This window comes from Haliotis cracherodii, unplaced genomic scaffold (genome assembly GCF_022045235.1).
Source record: "Haliotis cracherodii isolate W230 unplaced genomic scaffold, xgHalCrac1.p SCAF_36, whole genome shotgun sequence".
NCBI lineage: Eukaryota > Metazoa > Mollusca > Gastropoda > Lepetellida > Haliotidae > Haliotis > Haliotis cracherodii.
The window spans coordinates 1,261,846-1,279,116 of NW_027266293.1; the positions used below are offsets into that span (position 1 = coordinate 1,261,846).

At 42.0% G+C, this 17,271-nt stretch overlaps 3 protein-coding genes across 3 annotated transcripts in view; 2 read left to right on the plus strand and 1 right to left on the minus strand.

Annotated features, from left to right (window-relative positions):
- Window positions 1-15,412, plus strand: part of LOC139477866 (uncharacterized) — a 33,375-nt gene extending 17,963 nt beyond the window's left edge. Inside the window, exons 3-5 of the mRNA XM_071260302.1 lie at window positions 1,753-1,834; window positions 11,233-11,400; window positions 14,716-15,412. Of these exons, the coding sequence (XP_071116403.1) occupies window positions 1,753-1,834; window positions 11,233-11,400; window positions 14,716-14,808 (343 nt within the window). The 3' untranslated portion in view covers window positions 14,809-15,412. The remainder of the gene's footprint in view (window positions 1-1,752; window positions 1,835-11,232; window positions 11,401-14,715) is intronic.
- Window positions 14,997-15,535, minus strand: LOC139477815 (uncharacterized). Its single transcript, XM_071260228.1, has 2 exons — window positions 15,531-15,535; window positions 14,997-15,468 (listed from the first exon to the last, which is right to left on the minus strand). Exons 1-2 carry the CDS (start codon window positions 15,533-15,535, stop codon window positions 14,997-14,999), a joined length of 477 nt encoding a protein of 158 aa, XP_071116329.1.
- Window positions 15,536-15,537: 2 nt separating this feature from the next.
- On the plus strand, window positions 15,538-16,107 carry LOC139477816 (uncharacterized; the record flags this gene model as incomplete). Its single annotated transcript, XM_071260229.1, has 1 exon — window positions 15,538-16,107. A coding segment is annotated over one exon (570 nt), but the record flags the coding sequence as incomplete, so codon positions are not given.
- Window positions 16,108-17,271: the final 1,164 nt, after the last annotated feature.

The following is a 17,271-nucleotide window of genomic DNA, read 5'->3' on the forward strand; positions in this document are numbered from 1 at the left end:
GGGATAGACCTTCCAGCCTTTAGATCGTCGCTGGTGCGTTACAACAAAGTATACAACCGTATGTTCTAAACATCTATAATGCATTAAGCCACTTAAGAAAATATGGCTACATCAAAATACATTTTTATAGTAAAAATCAACCATTTCTATACGCTTGTTAAGGGCGTTTCATTTTATTCACAGATAATATTCGAAACAGTGATAATCATAAAATATTGGTAAAGGACTGTCCTATACAATGAACTAAACTTAACAGTTTGTTCGCAAATCTGCTGCTCGCTTACTTCCAGAAATAGGTCTCCGCCTTCCTCCTCGCTCGACATCTCGAACTCAACTGAGAAAGACAACCACGTGTTCTTACCGCATGCATCCCACGTGCACGGTTCGGGTTCTTTCTATACGCTTATCCTGGCAATAGCGAGGTAGTAAATCCCCGTTATAGTGCCCTAAATCGGAGACAATTAAATTTACTGTAATTCTAAACGTTTAACGGTTTCTAAGCCGGATTAAACACTCCTCCTCGGTTTTGGTAGAGAATGTTAAACCTCGGGAGTCGGGAAATCCCTCTTCCCGAGGTTTTACATTCTCTACCAAAACCTCTGAGTCGTGTTTTCTCCATTACATAGAACCTTGGGTAATTATCTCTTGATTGTCCAAAACATAGCCCAAACCCTATGGATGTAACACATTTGTTACATTTCATGATCAACATTTTATGCCCTTTTTCGCAATACAATACTGATAGAAATAGAACTTATATGTCAAGTACCACACAAAGACAGATACCGATACACGAAGTACAGGTACACAGAGACTCGTGTATCCAGGTGAGCTACCTATTGTCGTAACTGCTACAGTTACTAAATGTATTGCCGCTCCTGGTCCTTGGGGTCAATTAAGCCAGGACATTGCCCTCGTCTTGTCCACCCCGGCTCGGCTCCATCAAGGAGTGATTGGCCTAATGACCCTTACTCCAAGTTGTCTCTATCAGCATTCATACTCACAAAATAAAGAAACGCAACACCAGTTTATACTCACATAGTTTTACTTACTCTCAGCCCATCTATCAATACAGAACAGGATCAGACTGGTCAGGCTCGTCACTAGCTGGGGGAAACTGAGAACGATCGGGATTCGACTCGATCGACTGCAAACCGCGCTTCCTCTCCTAATGTTTAGGGTATCATTTTATAGTGTTCGAGCCTGACCTGTCCTTGTCACATGTCTCAATACCTCCATTTGATTCGTTACAAGTTTAGATCTGACCATGAACTCATGTGTGTCGCCATCGGAAAAATATCAAAAGCCTACGTGCTAGATTGTTCATCTCTCTATTGATTCTGTGACTCGCTTCGAAGCTCCCAATGGCTTATACCTTGTAATTCCCCATTTGTTTCATTAACTCATGGACGATAGCCAGAGACCAATCCAATGATAAATGTGAAATGTCCAGAATACACTTGTGATAAATGTGAAATGTCTTTTCTCTATTGATTCCTTTCCAACTACAAGTTCTGTCACGAACTATATTTAATGCAACTCCTCATTGCAGCTATAATGGTTCTATTTATTACCATTCGTTTCTGAGATGCATTTTTAACCTTATAACACTATTTTAACACTGATATACTATTGGAATGGTAGTGATGACATTAATATATGTATTCTCTCATCCATTCGTAAATGAAAAGCAAAGTTTACTTTCACCTTATTTATATGGGAAGGATCACTGTATGACTTGTAATATTTCAGGTATCCATTAAGCAATGTCATTGGACTTGTACTTGGCTCTGTCTGGAAGCCAAGGTCGGACGATGCAGCTCCGTGGATTGAGGTGAATATTATCGTTAGCATTATGTTGCCACTCGACAACCTAATCGAACGGATCACTTATAATGTATCTTAGTTGGTGTAGTGTCTACAACAAACCTGTAGCATTCAAATCTATTATATAAGACATCTACATGTCAGCATGACCCGTTATACATGTTGGTCACTTGTAGGAAAGTAGTTACACTAACTACGGAAACTGTGGGAATCGCCGACACATGCAAACTTACTTACTTACTTACTTTGGAGATTTAACGTGCGCTTTCCGACTGATGCGTATTTCGCACACGGGCCCGGCCAGGCCATTTAATGTGTTTCCGAAAGGGGCGAAAGTGGTGTGTGCAACCCAAGAGGGGGCTTTAGGGGTTGCTTATATATAATTTGGGAATTTTGAGATTTGGAATAGATGCCGATGGGGTTGGGGAGGAGAACTAAGGGAGCTGGGTATGGTGGATGTTTGTTTCTTTATGTAATTTTGATTTGGTAGATTATAATGTTTTTAGATGCGTTTTATTAGTTCCGTTTTGATTAAGAATACGCCTAAGGCCTTGAAGTTTTCTAGTTTATTTTGTGGGTTTAATATTGCTTCTAGAGTGAGAGCCTTGTTTAGATTGAGGGTGGTTTGTAATGCGGTTCGATGTGTTAGGTAGTGTGTGCAGTGGATGAGTGCGTGTTCTGGGGTTTCTAGTTGTTTGCAGTGTGGGCAGTTACCTGTAGTATGTTTTAAAAAAAATAATAGGTGGTTATTTAGGTTGGTGTGTCCTGTTTGGAGTTTAGTGATTACTTTGTCGATTTTTTTTGATGGATGGAGAATTTTTGGTTTGGTTAGTGGTTTTCTGAGTACTTTTTTGATTTGGCTATTTGAGTTAAGATGTAGGTTATGCCATTTTTTGGTGATTTTTTGCTTGTTTACACTTTTAATTTCTGATTTTGAGATGGGTAAGTTTAAGCTTATTTCTGGGATTTTGAGGGATAGTTTAGCTGCCTTTTCGGCGTTTTCATCACTGTATATTTCTACGTGGGCGGGTATCCACAAGAAGGTTATTTGTTTGCCTGCCTTAGTTAGGTCGTTGGAGCTTTTAAGTATTTGATTTATTAATTTAGGTCGGTTTTTGGTATTTTTGTTTTGGAGGGCTTGCAGTCCACTTAGGGAGTCGGTAAGTATTAGGTTTTTTTGTGGTTTTTGGATTCTTGATTATGGAGGGCTGAGGATATGCCCATTCGTTCTGCCGTGAATATTGATTGGTTGTTTGGGAGTCGGAAGGATTGTGTGGTTTTAGTTGGTTGTGTGGTATGGACTCCGAAACCTGTGTGTTTGGAGGTCGAATCTGAAGATCCGTCCGTGTAAATGTGACACCAATTTGGCCACCGTGTATGTATGCTAGTGTGGTGGTTTTGGCTATGTTTGGGTCGGTTTGTTTATTTATTTGGCTAGCTAGTGTTGTGTCTATTTTGGGTATTTTTAGTTTAGGGGTGAAGACATTTGATTTGTTTGCAGTTTTGTTTAAGATTTTTAATTTGGTGTTCATTTAGGTAGTTTGTTATTCTTTGGGATATTGGGGTAAGTAAGGGGTCTTTACGAGCTAGAGCTTGGTTTTGGGGGCTGATATTTTGGTTTATTAAGTTTTGGATGAGAGGGTTTGATTGGGACGCGGCCCAGGTGAAGTGTAGGAGGTGCCATGTTGGGTGCGTGTAATTAGTTTGAGAGCCTGATATTGTATTGAGTCAAGTTTTTTAGATAGAGAGTTGTTTAGGGTGTTGTATATGGCGCAGTCGTAGTCTAGTTTTGATCTCATTAGTGATATGTAGAGAGAGAGAGGAGGGTATCTTTGGAGGCTCCCCAGTTAGAGCCAGTTAGGCATCTTAGCGTGTTTAGGTCTTTACTGCATTTAGTTGTTAGGTTTTGGATGTGAGCATCCCAGGTGAGATGTTCATCGAAAATAAGTCCTAAGAATTTGGTTTGTTTTTGAAATTTGATTGTTTGGTTGTTTAGCTGGAGGATTGGGGAGGCGGGTTTCATGTTTTTATGTTTGAATACTATTCCTATTCCTGAGTTAAGGGAGAAGCCCCATTTGTCAGCCCATTTTTGTTTTTTATTAAGAGATTTTGGGAGTAAAGTTTGGGCCATTTTAATGCTTTTAGTGCGGATCCGGGGGCTCAACTGCCGCGAATTTTGATGTGATTACTTTAGGGGACAGGCCCTCGAATAGATCGTTTATCATTATATTGAAGAGGGTGGGGCTGAGGATACTGCCCTGGGGTGTGCCATTTTCTAGGGGACACTGGTCCGATAGTGTTTGGTCTATACCCACGGTTATTTTACGATTGTCTAGGAAGTCCTGGATGTAATTTATTATCTGACCTTTGAGTCCTATTTTTTTAAGTTTTTGTATTAGCCCGTCGTGCCAAACCATGTCGAAAGCTTTAGATGCCTGTGGTATATTGTTTATTTAGTTGTCCTGTCTTAATATATTGCTCTAGTCGGGCGAGGTTATCTAGGGTTGAGCGGCCAGGAGTGAAGCCGCTTTGATCTTGGTTTATGGTGTTATTTTGGGTTAGGTAATGTTGTAATCTATTTTTAGCCATTGATTCCATTACTTTAAATAAGTTTGAAGTTAGGGATATTGGTCTATATGAGTTAGTTTGATTAGCTGTTTTATTAGGTTTAGGGATTGGTATGACTAGGGCCTGTTTCCAGGGAGTAGGAACCTGTCCGTTTAGGTAGATGAGATTGTATAGTTTGAGTAGTGCCTGGAGTAGTTTTAGGGGGAGTTTTTTAATTATTTGGTAAGAAGTTAGGTCTAATCCTGGGGCTGTGCCCTTTTTCCTGTTTTGGATTACATAGAAGAGCTCCTCCATTGTGTAGGGTTGGTTTATTTCCAGATTGTTATTGTTTGGTTCTTTTGTGGGTTTGTTTTCTGTTTTGAGTTTGTCTTGGAATTTTTGGCTGAAGTTGTTGTTACTGCTAACGGCCGAAAAGTGGTTGGCGAGATTATTTGCTTTTTGGGCGGGGTTGGCTGAGTTGTTAATGCTAGGTTTTTTTTATGTCGTTTTAAGCCTCTAATGGCGTGGATTTTGCGCTACCAGACCGTTTTGGCATCTGTGCAGTTATTTATACCTTCGCAGAGTTTTTTCCAGTCTCTACTTTTGGCTATTTGGACTAGTTTTTGAACCTGATGGTTTAGTTCGTGGGCTAACTTTAGATGTCTGTAGTCGCGTTTTGCTTTATTGAAGGCTGATTTACGTTTTCGTCTAGTCTTTTCTATTTCCTCATTCCACCATGGTACGGTCAGTTTGCCTGTCTTAGATGTTTTGAAGGGGATGGAGGTTTTGGCTGCGTTTATTATATAGTCTGTTAGGTTTTTACAATAGGTTTCTGGATCATTATTTTCTATTTCGTTAAGTTAGCTTCGTTGCAGATATCTTGGAATTGGTCCCAGTTAGCCTTATTGTAATGGAATTTTGGTTCTTGGTTTTCTGTTTGGATTGGTACGTTTGTATTTCCTATAGTTATGTTTATGGGGGAGTGGTCACTACCTAGCGGGACGTCGTGCACTTCCCATTGAGTACTTTGAGCTATGGTTAAGTCGATAGCGGACATTTTTTGGTTTATCTTATCGTACCTCGTGGGTTGATTGCTATTTAGGAGTACTAGATCGTTTGTTTCTATCCATTCGGTGATTAATTTGCCATGATTATATATTTAATCATCTATATGCTCCATGTAGGATGGTGAGCGTTAAAGTCTCCTAGGAATATAGTAGATTTATCGCTTATTTGGAGTAGTTTGTTTAGATCCTCAGGTTGGACTTTTTGTTCCGCCCAGTGGTAAATATTTATTATGTTTATGTTTCGGTTATTTAATGTGATTTTAATGCCGTTGGCTTCTAGGTTTGGCGTGTCTATTTTTATTTCTTCGTAATTTATATCTTCCCTGATAAATATGATTAGTCCTCCTGCGGCTCTTCTTGTTTTGGGTTTTGCTCTGTCAGTTCTAACTGAGTTGTAGTTAGGTAGTGTAAATTTGAATTTTTTTGAGAATTTGGTTTCCTGGATACAAGCAATGTGAGGGCCTTTATTTAGTTTAAATTTTGTTTTTAGTTCATGGCCATGGGAGGTGAGTCCGTTGGCGTTCCACTGAAAAATATCTAGTCCTTCCATTATTGGGTTCGGTTGATTGGTGATTTAGTTTTAAGTTTTAATTTTATTCGGTGACTTCTTTTATACGGAGGTTAAAGAGGAAGAAGGGTAGATTGGTTAAGTTTAGATTGAAAGCTACTTTGTGGAATGATTTCATGCTAACTTTTGGTGAGTTTTGACTATGCATGTATGCTAGGAGTAAGGTGAGGTTATTTAGGTTTTGGGTCTTGTCTGGTTGGGAAGTTTGGTTTGTTTTAGTTGGAGTAGTTTCTATTGTTTCCTCAGTAGTGGAGAAATCTTCGTCATCGGTTAGATTAGGTTTAGCTGTTTCCATGGGGGAGGCATGTGATGTGGAGGGTTGTGTAGGTGTTTGCGGGATGGGTGTAGCTGATGATTTCTTAGTGTTTGTGTTTTGTTGTTGTGCTTGCTTGTGGGGGAGTGTTGTTGCCATGTGGGCTGTAGTGTGCTTGGATGTGGGTCGTGTTGTGGCGGTCGTTTTGTGGTTTGTTTTGCATGCGGGGGTTGATGTTTTGGCTATGTGAGATATGGGAGGGTTCGTGGTTGGTTGAGTGGCTGCTTGTGTGTGTGAGGTGGGTGCGGTTTCTCGGTAGGGGCCCCGGACAGAGCTGTCAGTTATGGATTTTGTGTTTGTTTGTGGGATGGTGTTTGGGTGTGGTGTAGGCAGGAGTGGTTTGGATGCGGGTGTAGCAAATTTTCGTGTTTGGATTTTAGCCGTTTCTATGTTTATGTGTTTGTTGGCCTGCTGGGTGAGTGTGTGTCTGTGTGGGCATTGGTTTGAAAGTGAAGTGTGTTGGATGGATTTGCAATGGATGCACCCGGGTGTGCATGTGCCTGGGCAGTCTGTTTGTGCGCATTTTTTACATTTATATTTGGGTATGTGCATTGGGAGGCAGTGTGGTTGTATTTGAGGCACTTTGAACATTGTTTAACCTGCTTTATATAGGGTTTGACTTCTAAGTTGGTGTGGGCTCCGAAGGATATGTGTTTAGGGGCTTCAGGGAATTTAGCGTTTTTTTAAAAATTGATTATGACAATGGAGGTTGGGACCGTTTTTCCGTTTCTCGTTGAGGTTATTCTACGCGTGCTGGTGATTAGGGGTTGAGGGTTATGGTCTTGGACACATGTAAATCTAATACACTTATTAAGTAACACCCATCCTGGCAGCAGGAGTATATTGACCGCTGGGGTGTGACTGCCTGTGGGTGAAGAATAATGCCCGTCTGTCATTGTCCGTAAAGCAAAAGAGGCTCCAAGTGCTACTGGCTTCTTGTATTGTTCACTGTGAAGTCTGTGAGTCCATCGTATGTCCACAATACAGTCTAGGTACAGTACGTCGAATTTAGTTCCCGACATTTTCCCTGCCAGAAAACATTTTCCCCAAACTTTCATACTTGTGTGATGCATGTGTAAAACTACCCACAACAACATCATTGTTTACGGAGCACGGTTTGATAACTGTAGGATACGAATATAGGTTCAATCAGAGTTACTGTGAAGTTCCCTCATAAATATAGCTCCACGTGATTTGAACACATGCAAAATATACAGATAAAAATGCAACATGCAATACAAAGTATTCTATTATGACATTTAGTATTCTAATGCTGATTGGTCCGCCAGCGGTATCGAATCTACGTCAGACTATGCTTTTGCTAATGAGCGTTTCAATGCAGATGAAACTATATCTTTGAAAGCAGTTTTCTGAAACCTGAACGGTAGTAATGAACACATGTTGCGGTTGTTCTGTGTTGTTGGTGGTGTGTGCAGTGTAATAGTGTGTGTTCAGGTGTTTCTGTTTGGTTACGGGGGCACGGGTGACCCAGTCGTCTAAGGCGCCGCGATTCGTTGTGCAGAGTTGCGTCCCTTGGGCACGCCAGAAACCTATGACTGTGGGTTCGAATCCCGGTTCGCCCCGATTATGTTTCTAGGTTTGTCCGCACCATACCCGTGCTTGTGGGTGTCACCGAAGTGGTAAACGTCTGAGACCTGCATCACTTCGGGCTTTTCTTCCACATTAAGCTGACACGCCGTGATATAACTGTAATACTGTTAAAAGCGGCGTTAAACCAAACTCACTCACTCACTCACTCACTCACTCACTCTATTTGGTTACAGTGAGGACATTTACCTGTTTGGTGTTTTCTGATTCTGTGTAGGTGAGAGTTTAGTTTAGTGTACCCTGTCTGTAATTTGCTTATTGCCCTGTCGATTGTTTTGGATTTATGATGATCTTTTGGTTTTTTGAGTGGCTTTAGGATAACCTGTTTTAATTTACAGTTTGATTTCTGATATTGGTTTTGCCACTTTTGGAGGATTTTACCCTTAGTGAAACTTTTAATCTCGTTTTCAGATATTGGTAGGTTGATGCTTATTTCTTCAAGTTTTACTGATGCTTTGGCTGCTTTGTCGGCGTGTTCGTTACCAAACATTCCGACGTAGGCAGGGCTCCATACGAATTCTATTTCTTTACCTAGATTGTGGAGCTTGTTGGAGCTTTTGAGTATCTGTTGAATTAGTTTAGGTTGATCTTTTGTGTTTGTGTTTTTAATAGCTTGGAGTCTACTTCGTGAGTGAGTAAGGATCAGGGTTGTTTGGTGTTTTTTAATTTGGGGGTTATGTAGAAATGAAAATTGATTGATTATTTGGGAGCCTATAGCATTTAGTTTCTTTTGTGGGTTGATGTACATGGAGGCCGAATCCTGTGTGTTTCGGGGTCGGGTCTGTAAAGATTTGACACCAATTTGGCCATTTTTCGTGTATGTATATGATAGTGTGATGGCCTTAGCGGTGGTGGGGTCGATTTCTTTGTTTAGTATGGAGGAGAACGTTGTGTCTATATTGGGGATTTGTAGTTTGGGTGTGAATATGTTGTTTGGTTTTGTGTTTAGTTTTAAATCGTTTAGGTTGTGTATGTTTAAGTAGTTGAGTGTGCGTTGAGAGACTGGTGTAAATAATGGGTTTTTCCGTGCTAGTGTTTGGTGTTTTAGGCTTATATTGTTTTTTAAAGGTTGTGTTGGATTTGGGTGTTGTGTTGGGTTGAGGCCCAGAAATTTATTGTTAACTGTTCTCGGCGTAAATCCAGGGGGATTTCGCCTGTTAGGGCCTGCAGTGAGGTAAGCGAGGTGCCCCGTTGTGATCTTAAGTGCTTTGTATTGGATTGAGTTTAGTTTATCGTTTAGTATTGTGTTTGTGGTATTGTATATTAGGCACCCATAGTCTATTTTTGATTAAATTAATGATGTGTATAATGATAGTAGGGTCTACTTTGATCCAGAGGTCACCGTCATCTGCGTATTTAGAGGTTTGAACTTTATTTGATAATCCCTCGAATAAGTCGTTTATCATAATGTTGAAAAGGGTTGGGCTTAGAATGCTGCCTTGGGGTGTGCCATTTTCTAGGGGACACTGGTCAGATAGCGTTTGGTCGATTCCCACGGATATTTTGCGATTAGTTAGAAAGACTTGAATATAGTTTATTAATTGGCCCTTGAGTCCTGCTTTTTGGAGTTTTTGTATTAGTCCGTTATGCCATACCGAAAGCTTTAGAGAAATCTCGGAATATGCCTACTGTATATTGTTTGTTCAATTGGCCCGTTTTAATGTCTTGTTCTAAGCGGGCGAGTTTGTCTAAGGTTGAGCGGCCTGGGGTGAATGCGCTTTGATCCTGGTTTATTGTATTGTTTTGGTCTAGATAGTGTTCGGAGCCTATTTTTGATTCTCCATGATTCTACTTAAACTTGAGGTTAGGGAGATTGGTCTGTAAGAATTTGTCTGCCGGTTTGTTTGGCTTTGGTATTGGGATGACCAAAACCTCTTTCAATGAAGTCGGAACCTGACCGTTTTGGTAGATGAGATTGTTTAGTTTAAGAAGTGATTCAAGAATATTTGTGGGTAGTTGTTTAATTATTTGATGAGATTAGGTCTAGATCAGGGGCTGTACGTTTTGTTCGGTTGTTTAATACATGGAGTAGTTCCTCTATTGCTTATGGTTGAATTATTTCTAGGTCATCGTCTTCTGGCAATCTGGCGAATTTTGGTTCTTGGGGTTCATTTGGGGTTTGGATTTTTATGTATGTATTGGAAAGTGGTCACTCCTCTTTCACTTCCCACAAAGTGCTTTGGGCGGGATCAGGGGTGCAGATTGTAGGTCAATAGCTGATATATTTTGATTAATTTTATCATATCTAGTTTGTTGGTTGTCATTTAGTAGCATTAGGTGTTGGTCTGTTTTATCTTTAACACCCCGGGGTGGGGGGAGGGGGGGGGGGGGGGGGGGGGCGCGTTGAAGTCCCACAAGAAGATGGTGGATTTTTTACATATTTGATTCAAGGTTTCTATGTTTTCAGGTTTAATTTGTTTCAGTGCCCAGTGGTGTATGTTTACGATGTTTATTTTTCTATTTTGATGAGCTATTTGTATACCATTCAGATTTTGTTTTTTCATTGGTATTTCCTCATAGTTTATGTCCTCTCTGACGTATTTGATCAGGCAACCGCCTGCGCTCCCTGGGCGAGTCTTACCGAGTTATAATTAGGCAGGGCGAATTTTGATTTTAGGGAGAAGTGGGTCTCCTGATCATGAACACATATGACATGAGGACCTAGTTTTTTCCTAAATTTGGTTTTTAGTTCGTGGCCGTAGGGGCCAGTCCATTTGCATTCCATTGCGGTATGTGTAGAACACTGTGTTCGGGACCCAGATTATTTATAGCAAATGAGGCAATATGTTTTCAGATGGGAAATCCGACGAAGAACGTCTAAGAGAGGGTGTGTTAAGTTCAGTTACATTAACACAGTTTGACATTAAGTTAGCGCTCATTTATAACGTCCTGTGACGTCATGTCTATCGCTTCTTAACACGAGGGTGGTGTGTACAAGCTGCAAGGGTCGTTTTGAAAAATGTTTACACAGTGTGTGTGGTAGATAGTTCTAATGTCTCTTATTGAAAACATTTTAGTATTATGGTGTTAATTATGTTTTGAGTAAACACAACCAAACATTCTCGAATTAAATCTTACTGATCCCTAAAGTTGACCATTCATCCTATTGTAAATATTAGACTTAACCCATGCCACGTCACTTATTACCTCTGTGTTATGAAATAGTTCGAGATTATTACATATTAAATGTATCTACGATGTATTTTGGTCTTCAGCGGAGAAAGAGTTTAGTAGGAAAAACATATTTGGAGGTGTTTTGTTTAAGATGACACATTCAGTAAATTAAACTGTTTCCTCAACAGGTTGGGATAGGTACTTTCCTTTACTTTGCTGAGCTTTACATCTACCCCGACATCTCTACCTTCACGAAGGACATCTGGTTTCGGGACTCCAACAGAAACTGGATGGTGACATGGACGAGGAACGATGAGGCATCCATTTCGGGAAATGGCTTCATTCCACACTGTAAAGTTAGTTTCATATTGTACATGTTGAATCGTTGCCAGTTTTAACGCAGTTTGCATTGATCGGTCTGAATGAGAAGAAAAATGTCCATCCCTTTTGGGGATATGGGTGTTTTCACGAGTTCGACTTGACAAGAAATAACGTTAGTTTCATAGTGTATGAAGTTGCTAGTTTTACCATCGGTAGCTTTAACATTGAAGAGACAATTGTCCATACAGTTGGTGCTGAAAACAAGTAAGATTTTATAGAAAGTAATAATCTGCATATCTGTCATTTGTTGAAGTAAGTTAATTGCAACATACAAACATTTCTCGAGAACTGTAACATCACCTGTGATCCCTAGGGACCGTGCTGGGGTCGTTTACATCACTATACATCGACCTGAAACACATTCATGTGTGATCCCTAGCTGTGGAGGTTTATATAACTGTACATCGTCCTGTAACACACTCATGTGTGATGCCTAGGGACCGTGCTGGGGACGTTTACATAACTGTACATCGCCCTGTAACACATCCATGTGTGATCCCTAGGGACCGTGCTGGGAACATTTACATAACTGTACATCGCCCTGCAACACATCCATCTGTTATCCCTAGGGACCGGATGGGGACATTTACATAACTGTACATCGCCCTGTAACACATCCATGTGTTATCCCTAGGGACCGGATGGGGACGTTTACATAACTGTACATCGCCCTGTAACACAGCCATCTGTGATCCCTAGGGACACTGCTGGGGACGTTTACATAACTGTACATCGCCCTGTAACACATCCATGTGTTATCCCTAGGGACCGGATGGGGACGTTTACATAACTGTACATCGCCCTGTAACACATCCATGTGTTATCCCGAGGGACCGGATGGGGACGTTTACATAACTGTACATCGCCCTGTAACACATCCATGTGTTATCCCTAGGGACCGGATGGGGACGTTTACACAACTGTACATCGCCCTGTAACACAGCCATCTGTGATCCCTAGGGACCGTGGTGGGGTCTTTCACATCACTGTATACCGAACTGTAACATAGCTATGTGTGATCCCTAGGGACTGAACTGGGGATGTTTACATCACAATACATCGACCTTTCACATAGTCATGCGTGGTCCCTAGGGACTGTACTGGGGACGTTTACATCACTGTACATCGCACTGTAACATAGTCATGTGTAATCCTAGGGACTGTACTGGGGACGTTTACATCACTGTACATCGACCTGTAACATAGTCATGTGTAACCCTAGAGACTGTACTGGGGACGTTTACATCACCGTACATCTCACTGCAACATAGTTATGTGTAACTCTAGGGAATGTACTGGGGACGTTTACATCAATGTACATCGCACTGAAACATAGCTATGTCTGGTCCCTAGGGACTGTACTGGGGACGGTGACATCACTGTACATCTCACTGCAACATAGTTATGTGTAACTCTAGAGAATGTACTGGGGACGTTTACATCAATGTACATCGCACTGAAACATAGTCATGTGTAACCCTAGGGACTGTACTGGGGACGTTTACATCACTGTACATCGACCTGTAACATAGTCATGTGTGGTCCCTAGGGACTGTACTGTGGACGTTTACATCACTGTACATCGACCTGCAAAATAGTTATGTGTGGGCCTTAGGGATTGTACTTGGGACGTTTACATCACTGTAATCTCACTGTAACATAGTCATGTATAATCCTAGGGACTGTACGGGGTTCGTTTACATCACAGTACATCTACCTGAACATAGTTATGTGTGGCCCCTAGGGACTGTACTGGGGACGTTTACATCACTGTTCTTCGCACTGTAACATAGTCATGTGTGGTCCCTAGGGAATGTACTGGGGACGCTAACATCACTGTACATCGCACTGAAACATAGTCATGTGTAACCCTAGGGACTGTACGGGGATCGTTTACATCACTGTACATCGACCTGTAACATAGTTATGTCTTGTCCCTAGGGACTGTACTGGGGACGTTTACATCACTGTACATCGACCTGTAACATAGTCATGTGTAACCCTAGGGACTGTACTGGGGATCGTTTACATCACTGTACATCGACCTTTAACATAGTTATGTCTTGTCCCTAGGGACTGTACTGGGGACGTTTACATCACTGTACATCGACCTGTAACATAGTTATGTCTTGTCCCTAGGGACTGTACTGGGGACGTTTACATCACTGTACATCGCACTGTAACATAGTCATGTGTAACCCTATGGACTGTACTGGGGATGTTTACATCACTGTACATCGCACTGTAACATAGTCATGTGTAACCCTAGGGACTGTACTGGGGATGTTTACATCACTGTACATCGACCTGTAACATAGTCATGTGTAGCCCTAGGGACTGTACTGGAGACGTTTACATCACTTTACATCGCACCGTAACTTAGTCATGTGTAACCATAGGGACTGTACTGGGGACGTTTACATCACTGTACATCGACCTGTAACATAGTCATGTGTAACTCTAGGGAATCTACTGGGGACGTTTACATCACTGTACATCGCACTGTAACATAGTCATGTGTGGTCCCTAGGGAATGTACTGGGGACGTTTACATCACTGTACATCGACCTGTAACATAGTTATGTGTAACTCTAGGGAATCTACTGGGGACGTTTACATCACTGTACATCGACCTGTAACATAGTTATGTGTAACCCTAGGGACTGTACTGGGGACGTTTACACCACTGTACATAGACCTGTAACATAGTTATGTGTGGTCCCTAGGGACTGTACTTGGGACGTTTACATCACTGCACATCGACCTGTAACATAGTTATGTGTAACTCTAGGGAATCTACTGGGGACGTTTACATCACTGTACATCGACCTGTAACATAGTTATGTGTAACCCTAGGGACTGTACTGGGGGCGTTTACATCACTGTATATCGACCTGTAACATAGTCATGTGTTACTCTAGGGACTGTGGTGGGGACGTTTACATCACTGTACATAGACCTTTCACATAGTTATGTGTGGTCCCTAGGGAATGTACTGGGAACGTTTACATCACTGTACATCGACCTGTAACATAGTAATGTGTGGTCCCTAGGGAATGTACTGGGAACGTTTACATCACTGTACATCGACCTGTAACATAGTAATGTGTAACCCTAGGGACTGTACTGGGGACGTTTACATCACTGTAAATCGCACTGTAACATAGTCATGTGTAACCCTAGGGACCGAGTTGCGGACGTTTTCATCACACAGGTCCAAGTCAACCATTAGTAGTTAAGTTAACATCTGTCACAATTCACCTTGTTATACCGCGATGTTTTCTTTACAGATGCTGACAGTCCCCACAGACGCAATCAGAATCACACTGGACAAACACAGCAGTGTTGAAGTCGCACGCGCTTTTGTTAATGGTCGTGTGTAAATTCATTTGAATACAAGACCATCATTGTTAAAAACAGCCTCTGACCACATATCATCAACTGTGCCTCGGCCCACACATCTCCAACTCTGTCATCAACAGCCTCGGCCCACACATCATCAACTCTGTCACCAACAGCCTCGGCCCACACATCATCAACTCTATCACCAACAGCCTCGGCCCACACATCTTCAACTGTCACCAACAGCCTCGGCCCACACATCATCAACTCTGTCACCAACAGCCTCGGCCCACACATCTTCAACTCTATCACCAACAGCCTCGGCCCACACATCATCAACTCTATCACCAGCAGCCTCGGCCCACACATCATCAACTCTGTCACCAACAGCCTCGGCCAAAACATCTTCAACTCTGTCACCAACAGCCTCGGCCCACACATCGTCAACTCTATCACCAACAGCCTCGGCCCACACATCGTCAACTCTATCACCAACAGCCTCGGCCAACACATCGTCAACTCTGTCACCAACAGCCTCGGCCCACACATCATCAACTCTATCACCAACAGCCTCGGCCCACACATCGTCAACTCTGTCACCAACAGCCTCGGCCAACACATCTTCAACTCTGTCACCAACAGCCTCGGCCCACACATCATCAACTCTATCACCAACAGCCTCGGCCCACACATCGTCAACTCTGTCACCAACAGCCTCGGCCAACACATCTTCAACTCTGTCACCAACAGCCTCGGCCCACACATCATCAACTCTGTCACCAACAGCCTCGGCCCACACATCGTCAACTCTGTCACCAACAGCCTCGGCCAACACATCTTCAACTCTATCACCAACAGCCTCGACCCACACATTATCAACTCTATCACCAACAGCCTCGGCCCACACATCTTCAACTCTATCACCAACAGCCTCGGCCAACACATCTTCAACTCTGTCACCAACAGCCTCGGCCCACACATCGTCAACTCTGTCACCAACAGCCTCGGCCCACACATCGTCAACTCTGTCACCAACAGCCTCGGCCCACACATCATCAACTCTGTCACCAACAGCCTCGGCCCACACATCATCAACTCTATCACCAACAGCCTCGGCCAACACATCTTCAACTCTGTCACCAACAGCCTCGGCCAACACATCTTCAACTCTGTCACCAACAGCCTCGGCCCACACATCGTCAACTCTGTCACCAACAGCCTCGGCCCACACATCGTCAACTCTGTCACCAACAGCCTCGGCCCACACATCATCAACTCTGTCACCAACAGCCTCGGCCCACACATCATCAACTCTTCAACAACGCCCACTTGCGAACTGACGTCCACACTCATTGAACTTTAAATGAGGAACTTTTATTAAATTATTTATGATTACTGACATTCTGGTTAGCATATAGTGTAATTTGGCTGCTTATGTTATTGTATTAAATGGGCTATCCTACACGGGAAAATAACTATGTGAAAATTCAACTATGGGTTTATTTCACAATTGAAATATTTATGGGTATTGTCACGTCACACTGTTACACAACCTCATCTAAATTGGGATGCCTTGAGGTTTTGCCTGAAATTGACCACCACCGCCTCACTTTGTTTTTCAGTGAGTGAGTGAGTGAGTGAGTGAGTGAGTGAGTTAAGATTTAAGATTAACGTCACATCGGCAGTATTTCAGCCATATCGTGACGAGAAGTACATTAATAATGCACATATTTATACGAAATAAAAACCTGTCAACAAAGGACAGTAAAATAACTAGATTTATCACAGATTATATCTAAAACTAGTAGTTAGCCATAAAAATATAACATCATACGAAACAATACAAGATAAAAATTAGCTCTAGATCGCCAGCCACTGAAGAGAGATCACCATGCTAGGGTCCATGGGGACTTACAGTACTTTTGCTACCTGCATGGACCCCAGCCGGATTTACATCATCCCTTCAGCTGTTGGCGATTATTGACAAATTTAGCAAACATTAAAATAACACATATGTACGATTAAAACCGTGGTATAAATAAATATACTGTGAAAGACGTGGTCTTACGTACCCTCTCAGGTGGACACTTTGTTTTTTAAAACAGTTGTTTTCTGAGATATCGTATCATGCATATTTCCCATAGAGCCCCGAGAAATGTTTTGACACGGTGATGTCAAGGTTCAAGATCACCCCTAGGTGGGTATATTGTTTTTAATACTTTAAGTGATGACGATCTTATGATATCAGAAGTAGGTCACCGTGAACTACTTTCAGTTAGAAGCATGTACATTTCTCCTTTGTCACATCGCGGTAACCATATTTGGTATATGTTGATGGATAGGCATTTGGAACGTTCTGGAAATGCCTCATTGATAGTAAAGGTCAAATTCACTGTCAATGAAATACACTGGAAATTTTCGCGATAGCTCAAGCAGTGTTCACCGAAGTAGGATGCGATCTGATACATATAAACGCTAGAGACGAGAATTGAATTGTTTAATTG